At 39.1% G+C, this 19,693-nt stretch overlaps 2 protein-coding genes across 2 annotated transcripts; both read right to left on the reverse strand.

Annotated features, from left to right (window-relative positions):
- Positions 1-14: 14 nt before the first annotated feature.
- On the reverse strand, positions 15-10,507 carry LOC306782748 (uncharacterized protein). Its single transcript, XM_079276190.1, has 18 exons — positions 10,331-10,507; positions 10,139-10,209; positions 9,991-10,046; positions 9,390-9,552; positions 8,194-8,320; positions 7,832-8,035; positions 7,662-7,743; positions 6,894-7,022; positions 6,555-6,712; positions 5,358-5,489; positions 5,173-5,240; positions 4,901-4,956; positions 4,513-4,678; positions 2,775-2,898; positions 2,486-2,686; positions 2,275-2,356; positions 1,855-1,983; positions 15-795 (listed from the first exon to the last, which is right to left on the reverse strand). Exons 1-18 carry the CDS (start codon positions 10,405-10,407, stop codon positions 634-636), a joined length of 2,187 nt encoding a protein of 728 aa, XP_079132316.1. The 5' UTR covers positions 10,408-10,507; the 3' UTR covers positions 15-633.
- A 1,220-nt stretch (positions 10,508-11,727) lies between these two features.
- LOC306782152 (casein kinase II subunit alpha-like) lies at positions 11,728-17,953 on the reverse strand. The gene is made up of 15 exons (XM_079275362.1): positions 17,889-17,953; positions 17,033-17,124; positions 16,669-16,745; positions 16,390-16,518; positions 16,176-16,287; positions 15,948-16,049; positions 15,802-15,852; positions 15,652-15,711; positions 15,447-15,530; positions 15,207-15,317; positions 14,934-15,035; positions 13,301-13,401; positions 13,038-13,186; positions 12,787-12,876; positions 11,728-12,578 (listed from the first exon to the last, which is right to left on the reverse strand). The coding sequence occupies exons 4-15, from the start codon at positions 16,488-16,490 to the stop codon at positions 12,463-12,465; spliced, it is 1,179 nt and encodes a 392-aa protein (XP_079131488.1). The 5' UTR covers positions 16,491-16,518; positions 16,669-16,745; positions 17,033-17,124; positions 17,889-17,953; the 3' UTR covers positions 11,728-12,462.
- Positions 17,954-19,693: the final 1,740 nt, after the last annotated feature.

A 19,693-nucleotide genomic window follows, 5' to 3' on the forward strand; every position in this document is an offset into this window, starting at 1 on the left:
GCAAAAAACTGTAGTTAGTAGATATAATAAAAGTGTTTAATAATTCATAATTAGTCATAATCATAAGGGTTTTGGGAATGCATAATTAAGATAAACATAAAGTGATGTAGGATTAGTAGCTAAAAGAAATGAAGCTTCTGCCAAGTTGCAGAAGTCTAGCTTATGTACTGAAGGATTATCATAGAAGGGAGTAAGTCATAACTGACAGGATTTGAATGTGTTAGCTGCTCAGGGAGAGAGATGTGGAGATAGGCGTTTACAGAAGTGTGCCAATAGAAATTGAGATAGACGGAAGGGGAGGAGTCGCGAACGAATATGTGGGAGGTTTGATTTAAAATACTTTTTTGCTCTCTCGTGTGAAGGCTCTCAGACGACGGCCGTGTTTTTTATACCTGAGGAGCTGAGTTGAGTTTTTTGCAAATGGGGTTTTATTGATTTAATATTTCATAGGAGTATGTACTCCAATGTTTAACTGTAATCGTACTTTCATCAGTGGAATTAAATTCCTTATAATTGTAAACCAGTCTTGGTAGATTTCTTATTGGAGCGTGTTGGATGCACAAAGCAGCGGACACACGTGCTCCGGCCTTCTCTCTGCGGGGTGTGAGTTTTAGCCTCAACAGAATACACACATTATTTAAAATCACAACACAGGGCTTTGTGGAAAACACTGCCAATTAGCAACTTTCCCTCATAGGGAGCTGCAACAGAAGAGGCCATGATCACATGGCCGTTATCAACGTACTCCTGGCTCACAACGGGCTGATCGGAGTGAATGTTCTTGATCCGGATGACCTGGAGGAAACAGGAATAAAATGATCAGGCCACCTTCCTGCCTGGTACGGTCACCTTAACTGTAGTCTCGCATAGCCAGACCTTTCTCCACAGCACTGTGTCAGTGATAAAGAAACACGGCGCTATTTCTTTGAAACAGTCACAATCGCCTTGGGCGACGCTAAGCAAAGAATGCAGTGACGGTGCCCTTGCACAATACATAGTGCAGATAGTGAAAAGGGGAGGAGATCCTCCACCAATGGCAGACTTATACCTATACAGTCTACATCCGGTGAGTCAGACAAGCTGAACTGTAGATCAAAGAATAAACTTTCTAGGCTTGTGTCATTGGCAAGCAAAATAGTTGGCAATCCCAAAAAGCCCTTTGAAATAGAATAGGAGAAGAACGGACACCCAAATCAAAGTAGCAGGCCATTTTTATGTGTACCATGGCTATTGCAATCGTTTGTGTCACAGCGTAGGAAAGTTCATTTCTATTGCCAGATGAGTGACAACTTTGTTCAGTTAATTTTCTGTAACCAGTGTAGCATCAAAGCATGGTGAAATTAGCAGGCTAGCTAGCTTATAGCTGGCTAGTTAGCTAATTCTGCCATGCTTCCAGTGAGCTGCAACACTGTACGGCCTGTGTTGTCACCATAACAGCTAACAACGATTGCCATTTTATTTTGTTCCAGTCTAATGACCATGGAAAACAGTTCTACTCCTTTTTTTTTTTATTTATGTGATCCTGGCAGATTAATCCCATTCTCTCCTAAACCAGTTTGAGCTCCGGGAGGTACTATATAGAGTACCTTACTTTTGGCAGCGCAGAATGTGAAGTCCTTCATCGTGCCATCAATACTCTTAACACAACAAAGTGACTGAGAAGATTCTAGCCACAGATATTGACCTGTTTTAATGTGTGATAAAGCTTGTATTTGTGTTTTATTAGCTTCTTATCTGCTTTATACGTTGTCGTTTCTTGTGCTTGGTGAACCGAAGACAAATTTCCACCCTAGTGGACAATAAAGACATATTCTATTCTAAATTCAAATAACAACGCTGAAACAAAACACTAACCTCGGAGCCGGGTGGATTTTCAGGGTCAAACATTGACAACTTCATGCCATTTGGGTGACAACCCAGCCATATGTCACCCGTCTTGTGGTCCACCTCAATGTTATCACAGAGTGACCCAACAGCTACAGACTGGTGAGAAACATTACATACAGTCAACTGAAAATTATATTCTGTCCTCTAAACACACAGAAACAAAGTGAACAATAAAGGTTGAACAAATACGTTTTTTAGGATTAAAAAGCAAAGTAATCGTATTATTGAAATAAATAGTTTGACATTTTGTGACACACAATTTATTTCTTGGAGAAAGTTTAATGAGAATATTGAAGGCAAATAATCATAATTCACAAGATGTCAAACCACTTCTTTAATACATGTGTTTTTTGGCTGAGGGTAGAAAATAAGAAAACACTATATTACCTTGAGGTGCATTAATTGCTCTCCTTCTTTTCTCTCATAAACGTCGATCAAATGTCGCATGATATTTGAAACATAAATATACCTGTAATGAAAACAAAAACATTCCTGTTTTATTATTTTAGCATTGCAGAGCAAACATATTTCTGGGGAAAGACATTCAGGTTAAAATAACATAGACATGCAATGACTGCTGAAATGAATTGAGAATAACCGTTTGTCAGGTGATATGTTGATGCCATTTGCGGACAGAAAGCCATCGGCTGCCACCCTCACTTCCTTTGGACTGTAGTATACCACATCACACCAGGGGAGACCCAGCATGACAGTCACAGAGTTGAGCACATAATTGGCAAAATACTGATAATTGGTCGCATAGAAGCTCTCCACTCCGACTGCAACAATGTCATTTACACTGAAAGACACGATGAAGGAATCATACAGCGATTGTCAAATGTAAAATGTGTGATGCTGTCAAAGGTGTATTATACAGTCGTACATACCTGTGGAGTAAAGGGTGGGTAATAGTTTTTAGGTGTACAAGTGTGTTCGCCTCAACAAAATGAAAGATCTCCACTTGGCTTTTATGCTGAGGGTGATTGACAACAAACAGGTACACAGAGTCATCTGCAAACAAACAGCAATGTGTTGTGTGTTGTCATTACTATTTCAGTCCTGGTTCATTTGGTGACACATTTTAGATGAACAATCACAGCCGACGGAAACCTCTGTGACAAGTACAGTACGTTTCCTGTGGCTGCTTGACAATAAAAGCGCCGCCGTGTTGATGTCTTGTAATGTGAAGTGGAGCATGTTGGTTAGCATGAGCAGTAACTTAAGACCTCTCTGATATGGCTGTAAGAGAGTAAAGAGTTAACAGTGAGTCTGATATCAATGAGATCAAAGTACACACGGTAACACTGGATTACATACTGCATTCCTGTGAATCGAATACCCTGTATGTGCGAAGAATATTTTAACCCTTGGTGGGAATGGCAGACTCGGCCACTACCAATGAAAACTACTATACAGAAAGGTAATTACTGAATGTAAATATGATAATTGCAGAAGAAATGTTGACCATAAATAACAGCAAAAATGTGGTTTGATTTCATAAAAATATTAAAGGACTCAAACTTTAAAAACTTCTATTTTGTTATTTTTCATTCTTATCACTTGTATTTTCTTGTCCCTTATTTTTAATTCGTGGTTATGCGCTTCCCTTATTTCCCTTTCCTTAAGTCAAAACATTCTCAAGAAGAGGCAAGCAGCCATGCAGTAATAGAGTTTGTCCACTGGTCCAGTGATCTCTGGGGAGACTATATTTTCAAACCATTTTACTTTTTTTTCAGGGCAAACCTCATCACCAGTAAATTACAAAACTAGTAAGCACATGACGTTGGCTCACCAACCGGCTGTATGACATGCAGGGCTTTGTTGCGTGAGTCAACTAATTCTTTCCAGGAAATCTGTGGTTGTAACTCTGGTTTCCCATTCTGTTCCTTACTCTGTAATTAACCGGATTGTTATAAACTAAAACATTTTGCCTTTATTGTTGTTCAGCAGAACACAGAAAGCACCAGAGACTCGCTTCCGGTCCATTTCATTTGGGATGCATTAGCTGAGTATCATAACAACCACAGTGCCTTAAAGATATCTTTTGATTTGAAGAAACTGGATATTTATTCGTCTAATGTCATTTTGTTTATTGTTGTCTTTTCAAGCCATTTTTTTTGCCATCATTTGGACCAAGACTTGTTCCCAATGTTGAAGTATAAACACAAAGAACTCTTTAGAAATGAATGTCCATTGTTTGAATGCTAAATGTAGAAGAGCAACAACAATGTTTCCAGTTCATCATTTTTTAAATTTCCTTTCGACCATTATCTGTATATTTTTTTCAGAGTATTCAACTTTAATATTACATTTCTTGTCACATGACTTGCGCAACAGCAAAATTAAAAAAATTATATAATTTACTAAATTCACATTTTGTGTGAGACCTAATTGTTCAAAACGAGGTGTGTAGCAAGAAAAAGATTTTTTTTAAAACAATGAAAAAAGGAAGAGGTAATGATCACTTGATTAAATTCTTAAGACTTCTCATGGACCAATGAAAGATGTCATGTTTAATTTAAAGGTTTTTACAATATTTCAATCCTCTTTATCAAATGAATTCAGTTTCAAGCGCATATTTTCTTTGTTCTATCGTTGAGATATTGCACCTGATTTGTACTTTACCTGCTTCATCGATGTATGCACTAATGCCATGTGGGTTGAAGGAGCTGAGGTCCAGCTCTCCTTTGATTTGCAGCTCCACTGGAGTTGGCTTTGGATGCAGCATATCCATGACATACATTTTCCCTGGTTCATCGCCGAACCAAGGCACTCCAGGAACGTGTAACCCCTGAAGTGGAAAACACTGCATGTAAGATGTTGGTGCATATCAATCATTTTAAAATTCATTTTTGAGGTCTAATACTTATTGAATTATGCCGACTAACTGGTAGTCACATCTCATTTAAAACGGTTGACCCATAATTTCACATAGTGTAGAGGATTATTTAACGGAACTGCAATGCTGCAGGGGTTAAGATTCCTGCAACGGTGATACATGTTAACAACATACTGTGCTCAGAAAGGCCAGGCCATCTCTTAGTATTGTGATATCCTCTGCTCCATATTCTGTACACAACAAAAACACATGTTACACTTTTCAGTTCTTTAGTTTTACCACCCTAACATTACCACGCTGCCGACACTTGACCTACGACCAACAAACTGGACTTCAAACTCTTCATGTGTCCAAGTTAAGAAACATGTTAAACTTTCACAACATTTTTGACAATGTAAATCCCAAATTTAAGACAATGACATGAACATAAAGTGAAGAATGCCTACCAATATTCTTTATATAATGACAGTTGAGGTGTTTCACAGGCACCTCTCTGGAAGCAAGGGAGATTTCCCTGCAGAACAAATTAAATACAGACTTTCACAGGAAAACAAAGCAGAACCTGAAAGCCTACCAGTTTATAACCCTGGCACTAACGTTAGCAGAGCTTGCTTACTGGTAAAAAACTTACTTTAGTTTCAGAAATCGGTGTCCAATGAATGTTGCAAAGGCAGCAACAACAGCAGCAACCAGTATTTTCTTCATGGCAGCCATGTTCAGAAAGACCAAAGGCCACACAGATGGACTTTGACCCAATCCCAAGCTCCACCCTCACCGACGTTAAAGGCGCGCTTCCGCAAAGTCCGGGAGGGTTTAGGGCTGTCCCACTGTCAAATCGAGCGAGTGTTTGAGGGCTCTCTCGCAGACATTTTGAGCCCTTTATGAACCCTTTCCGTAAGGCAGCATTAGATGCAGACTTTGCCGAAGGGATTTACCCACAATGCATTACAATGTGACGTTAAACACGAGGTTACCATCGGAAGCGTGGAGACGCAAAGAAAGGAAAACAAAGAGGGCGGGTCACGTGTTCAGCTTGTCATATTCAATTTACACAGAAAAGGATATTTCTTTATTCATTCAATATTTTATTTTGTCATTCAAGCTGTTTTGACAAACACGAAAATATATATTATCTGAAATTACCTGAAAGACGTTCAAACCAGGGAGTAAAAAAGTATGAAATAAATACCCACAATTGGGTCATTGGGATTGGGCCCAAAATGGAGATATAGCGTCCAGATTTATATTCAGTCTTTTTGTGTACATTCACACTGTTTTGCACATCTTTTTAGTGCACACTTATTGAACCACAAGACAAACTACAGTTGCATCAAGACTCTCTTTGTTGTTTTATTTACATTCAAATACTTGAAACAAATGTGCAATTAAAACAAGTAAAACATTAAGTTCCATACAATCCATCTGTAGAGATTTCAAATTGTCAGGTGACCAGTGAAAAATACTAATTTCATGAAACACAGCAAAGCAAATATATATGAATGTCAGGTTGAAATGAATCACAGCAGTTCAAGTATCTGGGTAGTTCAGTAACTTCTGTGTTTGAGACCACCTTCAAATATGCTGTTGTACTCATAGACTGTATATAAGAAAGTTGTACCCAGGGCTCATTGCCATTAAATCATGTAAATACAATTCATCTATCTTCCTCCAGGTCCTTCTGGATTTTCAGGCACTCTTTTCAGGGTCTGTTATCAGCCTTTCCCCCTAAAGCCAGTGCTGTAATAGCCATGTATATCATCATTCAAATCATCATTGCCTTGTCTAATTGAGAGCTTTGCAAAAAAGATCTCCAGCAGTAATTGCCTACTTCAAATCACAGCACAGGGCTTTATGGAACACAGTGCCAATGAGCAACTTCCCCCCATAGGTAGCTGCTACAGAGGAGCCTGAGATCACATGGCCGTCGTCAGCGTACACCTGAGTCACCTCTGGCTTATCTGAATGAATGTTCTGGATTTGGATGACCTGACGAAAACATAATCATGAGAAAGGAAGAATTATATACAAGATGAATACGTATGAATAGCCAGAGAAGATGCTTAGGTAAGCAGAACATTGCAGATACAGCTAAATATACGTTTGCATGTTATTGTAATGTTGTCAGGCCTCTCACAATTTACTAACTGGTAAACGTGAACGGACAAACCTCTGATCCAGGTGGGTCTTTGGGGTCAAACATGAGAAGTTTCCATCCATTAGGGTGACAGCCTAACCACAGGTCACCACTTTCAGGTTCCACTTCAATGTTGTCACAGAGTGAACCCACAGCCACAGACTGGTGAGGTGTCACAGACAGGGTTATGATTATACATGCTTCTTGGTGCCTTGATTACTTTTATTCTAGCATGACATGATCTTGTACTTATGTTTGGCATCGGTGTATATTGGTTTTGCAACGCTTTAACCACATTACATGAAGAATACTTGCTACTTGTGCCTACTATTATATTCATTTCAAATTATAGATTTTGATATGAAATTAAATTTAACTATTTACCTTTAATTTACTATTTAACTGTTGGGTTACAGTGCCAGCTTTTACCAACTGCATCTGGCATAATCAGATGTCCTTCATTGCATATCCATGTAAAAGCTGTCACAATAAACAATTAAAAAGATATGCAAAACAACAATAACACTAAATGTCACAATAAACAGGTATGCAAAACATGAAATACTCAAATAACACTGGAAGTTTTATCATTTGACATTTAATTCTGCATACATTAGCCACACTGTCATGTCAATATTGACTAGCCCACTAGTCTAATATCAGTATGATAATAACAAAAGCATAAAATGTTTAATCACTAAAGTTGACGAAGCATAATCATTCATCAGTGCAAAAACTGATTCTTGAAATGTGCTATAAGCAATGTGCACTTTGTTATTGCTGAAACATTAAATGATTTACCTTCACTGAGACCAATGCATTGTCTTCTTTCCGCTCCAATACATGCACATTGTGGTCAAATAGATCTGCCACATATATATGCCTATACATGAGAAAGAACATTACAATGAAGAAATTCTGACTTTTGAAGTATGAATAAGCACACACACAGCCCTGCATATCATTCTTACCTTTTGTCCGGTGAGATATTAATGCCATTTGCAAAGTAATATCCTTCCGAGACCACTTTTACTTCCTCGGGACTGTAGTACACAACATTAGACCAAGGCTGAGCCAGAAAAGGCTCCACCAAACCTTTGAGGATTTCATGAGTAAAGTAGTGATCATTGGTGGCATAGAAGCTGTCCACTCCTACTACCACAATATCGTTTACACTGGAAAGACAAAATCAGAATTACAAAATTGTTATAATACATTATTAATCACAATATGGTTTTTGAATAACTATGGTATAACATGGGATGGTTTTTTAATGCATATTGACGACATCTCGCTAACTGGTAAATGTCAAGTGTAGTTCACAGCACTACACCTGTGGAGAAGTTCATGCTTCATGGTTTTCAGGTGCTCCAGTGAGTGGTTGTCCTCAACAAATTTGAACAGCTCTATTTGGCTTTTGTGTTGAGGATGACTGACGACAAACAGGTATATTGCGTCATCTGATGAGAAACAGAGAAAGCAGTGTAAAGAAAAAAGACTGGCAACCAAACTGAAAAGGGTGTGTGCGTGCGTCAGTGTGTGTGTGTGTGTGTGTGAGAAAGACTAAAAGTAGAGGGACATGCATGACTCCAATTTAAAAAAAAGAGAGAATTATCAAAGCTACAATAGGTACCAACACTTAAGACTGTTCTTTCGGTTAAGAATGCATCAGAATCATATCTGTAGTTGTAGATTTTACTCAAAAAACAAGCCCATACTATTAAACACCACTTACTTAGCATTGACATGTACTTAAATGTACAGATTGTGTATATTTCTATTTACATTTCATTTGAAATACAGTGACACACTGAAGACAGTGCAGAAGTCTTAACTACTGTTATTATGCCAACAGTATACCCATTGTGAATATCACAGCAGGCGACTCTACATGCACATTTTCATGACAAACTCAATGAAATTTGTCTTCAGTACAAATACAGTGGGCTGAGTTGAAAATGCAATGACCTTTCCATTGCAAAATGTAATTAAATTTGTGCTATTAGAGGAATACTTTACCCGCAAAATGGCCATCTGTATATCAATTACGTTTAACAACAGCAAAAAAACGATTTCACTATCCCTTTACAAAGTCCAACAAACCTCGTGCAGTATAGTCCAAGTCTCATTCATCCATTCGTATGTTCAGTACTTTGTCAAACACATGCATCGTCACTAAAACCTAAAACACTTGTGCATAAACAGTCTCATGCACTACTCGCCCATGCAAGTCCAGACAAGTCCCCATTGTTGTACGGTAAATGGAAAGGTTTTAGCAAAGATGCATGCGTTTGGGAAGTAGTGAGCATTTAACTGGACAAATGAGACTTGGATTATACTACATGAGCTGTGTGAGAGTTTGAAAACAGATGTTTTGATGTAGTTTAGCTGTTGTTAAACGCTCCCCCATTTCCTTAAATTCATCAAGACATGTTCAACCAGTAGATGGGCCAAGGACTAGTGTATTTGCCCTTAAGGTGCTATCTTGTAGAGACACGTGTGCAGCCACACATGAACGAGTGCTTTTACCACTTGGATCGATGTACACGCTGATGCCATGAGGGTTGAATGACTCCAGATCAAAGTTTCTTGGCATGCGCACCTCCGCTGGTTTCATCCGAGGATCTTTCATATCAAGGGTGTAGATCTTTCCGATAACATCTGAGGATGGCATTCCAGGATACTTCAAACCCTGGAGATAAAAAAACAACACTTAATTATGCTGAACCTATAAAACATTGCAGAGCAGGTTGGAAAACATCAGGCCTTAGTTCACATTCACACAGTACCTGAGTAACGCCAATTTATAAAGCCAAATGCAGACAAACCAACTGACCTTCGTGGAAAGTTCATGCAGTTTTAAGTTGGCATCAAATTTATTGATTTAGCTTTTTTCTTTCGAGGTCATAGGTAGGATTAAATAAACATTATTTGAAGTTATGTTGAGCATATCTAAAACAAATAAAAATGAATTTCAAACAAAAGAAGAGTAACATTATTTTTTATATCGGTCAAAGTCTGGCCACAAGGCTGGTTAGATGGCAAAAAGCTCACTTCTATGAGTGGCACTGTTTTGTATTAACCCCGAGAGGCCTATATTTCCAGCAGCTGCTCCAACTCAAACACTTACAGTGCTGATAAAGGCAAGTCCGTTTCCAAGGATCGTTATATCCTCTGAGCCAGAATCTGAAAGTAACGTTACGACAGTCGCACAGATCATTTTAATGTTCACCCATGTTGACTTCATCGTGTCTATTTTTTCTGCAGGCGTTACATACCAAGCTTTTTGAGTGCAACACAGTTGGGGAGGTGATTCTGGGCCAGCTCCCTTGACGCCAAGGTCCTTTTCCTGCAATGTTTTCAACACAGACGTTAAATTAGGACAGGTGGCCAGAATAAAACTTTAGTTTTTTCCTGAAAAAAAGTCAGGAACAAACTCCAAAACATTGACGGAGTTGCCTCGGAGTTACCTGAAATTTACAATCCTCTCTCCGAGCAGCACCGATAACGCAGCTATTGCAAGCGAGATAACAGCTACTTTTCCCATTTTGGAAAAGTTTATTTAAAAAATCAAGTTGTTCTCGACTACTGGTCGGCTTTGTTTGTTGTTGCAGCGGTTCGGATGGTTATAGTGCCCGACTACTGAAACTAGCCTGAGGCGTGTCACAGCAGGCGCAACTGATGCTGCCTTCATAACTATCGGACATATGTCAACCAATCTTTTCTAATACCGTTTCTTTTGTAGTTACTGATTTTGATCAACGTTGCTATCTTGCATTTGGTGCAAACACAAATACTCAAAATACTCACACTGGCATCTTGCTATTTACACGTTGCCATTCAACCTAATAGACCAGATGCGTCCCCCTCTCTCGCCTCTCTTCATCTTACATCTGCGGTACAATATAGGCCAGTATGGGTATATCTTGATTCACAAGATAAAATACAAGACATGTATGTTTGTTGTCAAAATGAGTCCCTCCAAAAAATGCAATTGAACGCGAAAAAAAGTAGTATTTATAATTTCCGACATATGAGAAATACATGAATGCAACATGATTCCGTATGGTTGGAGCTTATCTGTGTCACATGACTCACATCCACGATTCGACGTCCGAAGCCAAAAATCGCATTTCCTAACAGCTCTAATGCTGCAGCGTACCCCTGATGTAGATAAGATAGAGTTAAAGACGCTGTGTCCAGTACAGGTTCAGTCCGTGTGGGACAGAAGCACTGTCCTTGTGAGTTAGTGTCCATCAGACGCTCTGAATGTAAATGGACTTTGGTGACCTCTTGACCGTTTACATGTTCAGGATAATGAACACTTTTTGTGTTGTTTTAACTTTTGCTAAACCTCTGGCAGCAACCAGGATGTTATTTTGGTCACTGCCTGGTTTGTGGAAGCCTTCATTTTTTTCCAACATGCATGAGTCATGCAGACTTATCTTCAACTTTATTGTAGTTGGAGCCTCATCCCGCCATTTTGGTCAGCACTGACACTGAAAGATGTGCTCTGAATGTGGTTCCCTGCTCCAGTTCACACATTCAGCTTTTAATCTTTTGAAACGTGTACTGTACACCAACACACTTGATGCCTCCGTAACTCAAATTATTAAAACACACCATGTCGAAAATGATTACGATAAATGCATTTCACTCACTTCCTTCAAAAAGTGAAGGCATGAACAGCGTGGAATGCACTTTATGAACACATTAAATCATTTGGTGCCAATATTCATTTATTATCAAAGGCAAATGGTCTTTGTCAGACATGCTGACTACGCTGTTCTGCTTTAAATTCACCCATATATTGCTAATGCGACCAGTCAACAGACGGTATACTCAATAACGTGTCGTTTCTGCAAAGCCCTGTTTAAATTGTTTATTTTTGAAGTTGTTTTTGTAGGTGATGACTCCTCCCGACATAAAACAAAAAGTTACAAAATTGTCTATGTAATCAAAATCATGTGTAAGAGACTTCATAAAAAACAAACATGAACACATACATACACATATAGAAGTGAAAGTAACATAAAATTGGCAAACTATTGACCCCGTGATACTCAGCATTGGGTGCATGCAACCTGACAGTAACTGTAGAATATCTACAAAAGTCCAATTAATGAATTATAGCATCTAACAACTTCAAAACACCAACAACTCCTGCACATTACATCGTGTGCAACCGGCGAGCACTGTTAAGGTGGGACACACCAGATTCCCCGACTCCGTTTTGTGAGATCTTGTCAAGGTTCACAGTGTAATACAGCAGGATCCCCATCAAACAGTTTCAAGCAAGACTGTATATTTGGAACATACAAAATAAATTTTATTATCCATTCTCTTCATGTCTACATCTTATTAAAGTTTCTAGACAATGGCATTGTCAAATAACACACTCAAATTAATTCTAATAATCCTGACAGGTGCAACAATACATTTCTGTCAAGTCCAGGTGTCAAAATATAACTGAATGTGAAAAGCAAATTTTAAATCTTCTTCTTTGTTATTTTGAACATAAAAAGGGGAGCCATGGCCCTGGGCCGCAGTGAGAGCTAGGCAGGACATGGCCATGAGCACACATAAACATGAGGAAGTGGCTTCAGGGTTGAGCCCCGGTGGCTGCTGGGACTTGTGTGGCCAGGGTGTTGGGAGCAGAGATGACGGGTGATCCAGCAATGTTAGCCAGCGGCTGTGAGGAGGACATTGAGGTGATGCCTGGGAGAGACGAGGCGCGCATTAAATCATTGTCATCACAATCTCAAATTAGAGATGTAACTTTGTTTGCATTCAAAGAAACAGTTAGATATTGTGACACACCGTTTCTGACAATCTGACAATTAATTTGGCTTCAAATGAAGTGGTATCTCCAATTTGAAGCCCCCCAAAAATAGTCAGATTATGAGAGGAACACGGGGCTACTTACCAGCCATCATACTTGAGGAGCTGACTGGTGTGGAGCTTGCAGCCATCCCCCCAGGAGTGGCCCCTCTTCCCTGATCTTTAACGATGGGATCTGCAAACAAAAGGGGATTTGAGCAGCTCATGAACAAAAGCGTTGACACAATCAAGCCACTTTACACATTGCACTCAATTTTGGTTTAAGGCAATGTACTCAAGCCAATAAGTAAGCGATGCAGACAGGGTAAAAAAAAAAGGTGAGAAACTAAAACGTACAGAAGTAGGGGTGATCCATGGCCTCTCTGGCCGTGAGGCGGGCTTGATGGTCATAGCGCAGCAGTTTGTCCAGGAAGTCTAGAGCCTCTGTGCTGACCAGGTGCTGGTTCTCGCTGTGCACAAACCTCTCCCACCTTTTGCGGGAGTGTCTACAGAGAACGAACCAGAGATCACGCTTTAATGCGAAGGTATTAATTAGCCAAAATCTTGGTTCAAAACATTCAATAATACTTGGCCGAGGTCAAGCAGCTACAATGTTTTACCTTCCGAGAATGTCATTGAACCGTGGATCCAATTCAATGTTGTACTTGTCAATGTAGTCGTACAGGTCCTCGGTGCCGAGTACTTTTGCAATTCGCACCAGCTGAGAGTTAGAAAAAGCACAATTAGACATTTGTTAAATTATACGACAGGCATTGAGGGGCATGGATCCCATTGAAGCTTATAGTGTTGGTCAATTAGGTAGTGGGTATGTATGGAGAGAAAACATTATGCTAATAAAGAGGTAATTATATAGGAATATACACATTTTAATTAATAATGTGCATATTTAATTTAATATCAGTTTGGGAAGATTTTCTATTATCAAAGCTACCTTTGGTTTATGTCAAACAACATCTGCTATTGTGTACCACTAGAACTGAAACGCCACAAGCCCAAAAGAGCCGTGGAATGAACTGGAAATGCTACGTTCAGTGTTAACATGCATGTAGGGAAAGCCCACAACACAAATGACCCCATCAATGGGGCTACAATGTGTTATGATCTGTGTCCACGAGTACAATCCTACAGTTGTCTGTTTTTAAGTGCACCAAACTCCCAAAAAGTTAATAATAAATGTCCTCGCTCAATAACATAAAATCCCAGGTGCTCCAGCAGAGCTATGTGGCCTCTGTCATATGTAAGAATGTGGTTTGACTGTAAAACTGACATTATGTTCTGTGCAACATTATAGCCCCAGACACAAGGCAAGTTTATTTGTATAGCACATTTCAACAAGGTAATTCAAAGTGCTTCACATAAAACCATTAAAAGCATCAAAACATAAGGCAAAAGAAAAGGAGATTTAAAAACAATTAAGAACATTCATTAAAACATTAAAAAACAGTGTAAGAAATAAAATGCAGTAGTAAAATGCAGAAATGCAGGACATTGATTAATATATTAATTGAATGTGGTTCAATTAAAGGCAGCAGCAAACAGAAAAGTCTTCAATCTTGATTTAAATGAGCTGAGGGTCTCAGCAGACCTGCAGCTTTCTGGGACTTTGTTCCAGATATGTGGAGCAGAAAAACTGAACGCTGCTTCTCCATGTTTAGTTCTGACTCTGGGAACAGAAAGTAGACCGGTCCCAGACGACCTGAGGGGTCGGGATGGTTCATAAGGTAGCAGCAGATCAGAGATGTATTTTGGTCCTAAACCATTCAGTGCTTTGTAAACCAACAGCAGGATTTTAAAGTCAATTCTTTGTTGGACAGGAAGCCAGTGCAAAGACCTCAGAACTGGAGTGATGTGGTTCACCCTCCTGGTCTTAGTGAGGACTCGAGCTGCAGCGTTCTGAATCAGCTGCAGCTTTCTGACGGACTTTTTACAGAGACCTGTAAACACACCGTTACAGTAGTCCAGTCTGCTGAAGATAAATGCGTGGACAAGTTTTTCCAAATCCTGTTGAGACATAAGTCCTCTAATCCTTGATATATTCTTCAGGTGATAGTAGGCTGATTTTGTAATTGTCTTGATATGGCTGTTCAGGTTGAGGTCTGAATCCATAACTACACCTAGATTTCTGGCTTGGTTTGTGGGTTTTAACATCAGTGATTGAAGCTGAGCGGTGACACAGCTCTCCTTAGGCCACAGGTTTGTGACCACATACACAAAAGGTCTGATTCTACTTACCTGATCATAGTTATCATGACCGTGAAAGAAAGGCTCCTTTCTGAAGATCATGCTGGCGAGCATGCAACCCAAACTCCACATGTCCAAGCTGTAGTCATACATCTGCAAATAATAGAGATAAGAGAGGTTAAAAAGGCTTGAACTGTCTCCATGACTGAATCACAAATAAAAAAACAGTCCTCTCTTCTTTAATACTATAAATGCTGAGTGCCATTTTGAGCATCTTGTATAAAAGCGGCGTGACTAGACAGAGGAAGAGTATCGGAGGCTCACCTGGTAGTCTACCAGCAGTTCAGGTCCTTTGAAGTACCTGGACGCCACTCTCACGTTGTATTCCTGGTTTGGGTGGTAGAATTCTGCCAAACCCCAATCGATTAAACGGAGCTGGAAGTTAAAAAAAAAAAAAAAAAAAAAAAAAAGTAGTTTAATGTATTTAAATGACAATATATGATTTGCTGGCGTCACAGCAGGGAAAACAAGAAACAGGAGAATGGTCAGCATGTGAGACAATACCTTTCTGTGTTCATGGTCGATCATTACATTGTGTGGCTTGACATCTCTGTGCATAATCCCCATACTGTGGCAGTAATCCAGAGCCTAGTGGGTTAAAACAATAATGTAAATTATATACACACACGTTAAAGAATAGACACAGAAAGTTAAAAGTGAATTATTAAACGAATGTAATGAACTGAGTGTACCAAAAGCCATTTCTTACCTTTAGGATTTCGTACATGTAGAACCGTATGTCAAAGTCAGATAGGGTTTGATACAATTGCTGTAAAAAAAAAAAAAATGTATGAGACATTTAAATAAAAATATTAAAAGCATATCCAAAATGACAAGTCAACAAAGAACTGATCTTTACCTTGAAATCTGTGTTGTTCACATGTTCAAAGACCAGAGCAGGGGTTCGGGACTGAAAGGAAAAACATGGAGATGTGTGTTTATGCATGAAACCTTGTACATACATCAGTTCTTCATTGCAGAGCAGAAAAGGAGAGAACCAATTACCACAGGATCCTTGACGATATCTAACAGCGAGATGATATTTGGGCCACCCCTCAGATTCTCCAGGATCTTTATTTCCCTCTTGATTTTCTTTTTCTTGACCGGCTGTGAACAAAGACAGTCTTGTGAGGTACATGAAATCGCCCCCGAGGTGACAAAATATCATGAATATGTTTTACTGAAGAGCATTTGCAACACTTCATAAGGACAATCAATTAATTATTCCCATACCTTCAGTATTTTGACGACCACTTTTTCATTGTTTGTGATGTTTATGGCTTCAAACACTTCACTATATTTGCCTCTCCCTAGCTTTCTGACTAGCTGATAGTCGTCTTGGTTCCTAAAAACAAAAACAAAAAGAAACCATGGTTAACAATGCTGAGATGGCTTATAATGCAAAAACAAAAACAACTAAAGCACCAACAATTCCCCTTTGCCTTACCCCCATTCAACAACATGGGACTCATAGTCCCAATACTCCCGAGGTCTCTGTGTGTTTACATCAGGGTAAACTCGGGAGCGGCTTGGGACGGGGCCAGACATATTCTACACGGGATCTTCTCTAAATATCCTAAAACAAAAAATATTAAAAAGATTCAGTCACTTAAAATGACACAGAGAAAACATTCAAAAGTGTGTTATGTACAATGGTTAGCACTTGAGGACTTCATATAACTACAAATAGGTGAAATAAGGTGATCTAATTATAAGGAAACAATACCTGGGAGGTTCCCTCCAGGATGATGGTGATAGATGAATTGAAACAGGAGCAGTTGAGATGCCTTTATGGTAAGAAAGCTAAATGGGCATACAGATATAAAAACAAAAACTGTTAAGACTACTACAGTCAAACATTTCACATGAGTTCAACACCATATGTAGAACTGAGAAATAATGAAAGCTTAAAAGACGTTAACTTGAAAATATTTCCCCCACTGATTCACAGGATGTTGATCTGAATAAGAGAATTTCATACGAAACTGCAGATGTTTCATGCGGAAGGCAGAGCAACTTAAAATAGCAATATATGTTATTTAAATAACACGTCTAGTGTTAAAATATGGTGGCGTGTGAAATGTAGAGACCTGAATGTTAAATGGGGGCATCCGACCAGTCTAATCAGGAGGTACAGGGCTCAATACAGTCATCACTGGGGACTACAGCAAGGCAGTATCTCCTGTCAGAAAAAAGGGCAGAATGTAGGTTGATTAAAATCAATGCTGTCAATTGAGCAAACATGAACTAACTAGCTATATGAGGTAATGTCTGCCAGCCAATACAGCTAGGTTTAGCAAGGCTCCATTAAATTAACAGGTTTATGAAATTACGCATCCAATCGAGAAATGGTAGCTCTGGTACGAGACACTCTTTTCAATTGTAGCCAGTTAGCCCGCTACAGACTTTAATGAAAAGGTGAGCGTACGCAAAAACCCTCTGTGACCCAAGGCCTGCACTAGTGCAGTGGAGCTAACGGCTAACTAGCTCTCACACAGACCGGGCAGCTGGTCGGGCTAGCTAGATAGCTAGCTAGTTAGCATTAGCTCGTCAACAGCAGAGGGAAAAGCCGGTTGGAAAGTCACAACTAGCTTAGCGTTCGGCGACATTGTGGGACTGGAACGGGATTTAATAAACACCCCGCGTCAAAACGGGCAAATAATAATCATCGTGGTTATGATTAACGTAGAGTTAAACCACAAGTTTCGAAAAATATATTACCTAAAGCTATAAAGTGCTAAGCTAGCAGGCTAGGGGAGTGAATAGCCTGCTGGCTTGGCGAGGCAACTGACTGACAACGCCTTGAAAAAACATCTTACAAACACTGTGATCGAGCAGTAGAAAGGCACCACTGCTGCGTTACTTGTTCTCGGCCCTTCCTCACATATGAAACACTCAACAGCGGTTCCAAACCTACGACGATTTGTGGTTAAATAACACGATTACCTCTCAGCGTTGTTGGGACGTCAATATGGCGATGCTCGGGATCAAGAGCTTAGTGCGAACAGCCTTTCCTGCAGAGGGCGCTCTCCTTTTTCTCTTTCATGGAGGAGGGGGGGATCTCCCTCTGCCACCAACATGTCTAAGCATAAACTTGTATCTGCATTCCTGTATGAGTAGTCAGTCACAACTGTAATGTTTTGTCAGTGAATCTTAATCCCGAACGCACTGTTCATTTCCACAAACAACATGCGTGTTTAACCACCACGCGCTCTGATATAATAGGGCAGATATCATTCAGCAGGCCTTCATAAATCACATGTTTTATATAATAGCTGGAGTACAGCAGACAGACACATACAATGTGCAATTAAAATCGCTTTTTATCACCCGGTTACTACATTAGTGTGCTCTTCATTTCAGGATACTTCGACCAAGAGGTGTTTCTATGGAGACTAATGTTCAGTATAGAGCCGGTTTTGAAAAAAGGTCACTAATGTGGCTCCCTGGTTAAATGGACAACGGTGAAATAGTGACAGAAAATAATGGCTATGCTCTGTGGCATCATTTTAAATGCTACCCCATTCATAGAATATGCCAGGGGCATTTTCCTGAAGTAACCAACCTGTAATTAACACACAATAGAGAGAAAGACAAATGCTCTCTGTGAGATTGAATGTTGAGAACATTTGTTTGCATCTTGAATTGATGTAACGAATAGACCCTTGTATAGACTCCTTCTGTAGCATAATTGTTGCCCCTCTGCCTGCAAGTCATGCACTGTTAAACACATAAATAGTCTTTGACTTGCTACTCAATCTGATACATCTTGTCAGTATCTAATTAACTGGGGTGAGACCTATTAAAGGTAAAAGTTTTGGCTAAAGCAGCAGTACATAAAGCAGCAGAGCTCTTGCTGACAAACAGTGGACCCATCTGAGGATCAACGTCAACAATGAAGCTGTAAGTCTTTATATGTTGTACAATAGATATTAGTCTTTTTCTTTTAATCCGTCATTGAAATATTTATTTTTCCCAGCTGCAAATGACAATGCCATATAAACATGCATTTCAATGTTGAATTAATGGTTTTATTTGTTTCAGGTTCATGTTTTGAATTTTTTTTAAATTTCATTTGATGTTTTCTTCATGCAAAATATTCTTACTACTGCTTTTTGAAATTAGATAAATAATTATTTAAAACCATAGTGGGAACTTTTATCACATAACTTCTTCTTGTTATAGATTCACTTGGCACAGCTACGGAAAAGACCATACCTGCAAATATTACAGGTCTGTGATTCAAAATGTAACTTTCAGATACACTGAGAGTTTTAAAACAGGAAGGTATCATCCTACCAGATCCTCAAAGTACTTTTTGTTCCCCAAGAACATAAACGTGGGCTTTAAATGAAAGGGACAAAAACAGAAGAGAGACTTGGTATTTGTGTTGCTTTATCATTTAGTTTAATCGTATGGGTTTACTGTAGCAACCACTTTCGACATTATCTGATTGTTATAATATGAAACCACCTCAGTGATTATGTATTTATATTATATGAATATAGATACATATACATATATATATAACACATATATTTTCTTACGTCTGCAGCAAACCCTCCAAGTAAACCTGTGAAAGAGCAAGATTCTGATGGTACATTTTTTGTGTTTTTTTTGTCCTGTTGAAATAAATTAGCAGTCCAATGAATTATACTGTATAGATCATGTACATTAACTAACTAACTTATCACTTTTATTTCTTAATTGTCTTTTGATTTGGTATTACAAAAACAACAAACTCATTCACA

The sequence above is a fragment of the Melanostigma gelatinosum genome (genome assembly GCF_949748355.1).
Source record: "Melanostigma gelatinosum genome assembly, chromosome: 9".
Taxonomy (NCBI): domain Eukaryota; kingdom Metazoa; phylum Chordata; class Actinopteri; order Perciformes; family Zoarcidae; genus Melanostigma; species Melanostigma gelatinosum.

Excerpts from the sequence above, each read along its gene's own strand:
- LOC306782748 (XM_079276190.1), bottom strand. The coding sequence starts at position 10,407 with ATGGGAAAAGTAGCTGTTATCTCGCTTGCAATAGCTGCGTTATCGGTG. Across the intron at positions 1,984-2,274 it reads AGCAATTAATGCACCTCAAG|TCTGTAGCTGTTGGGTCACT; the intron begins GTAATATAGTGT and ends GTTTCTCACCAG. Across the intron at positions 796-1,854 it reads AAAATCCACCCGGCTCCGAG|GTCATCCGGATCAAGAACAT; the intron begins GTTAGTGTTTTG and ends TGTTTCCTCCAG.
- LOC306782152 (XM_079275362.1), bottom strand. The coding sequence starts at position 16,490 with ATGTCTGGCCCCGTCCCAAGCCGCTCCCGAGTTTACCCTGATGTAAAC. Across the intron at positions 13,187-13,300 it reads TTCAATGACATTCTCGGAAG|ACACTCCCGCAAAAGGTGGG; the intron begins GTAAAACATTGT and ends CGTTCTCTGTAG. Across the intron at positions 12,877-13,037 it reads CATGGATCACCCCTACTTCT|ATCCCATCGTTAAAGATCAG; the intron begins GTACGTTTTAGT and ends TTTTGTTTGCAG.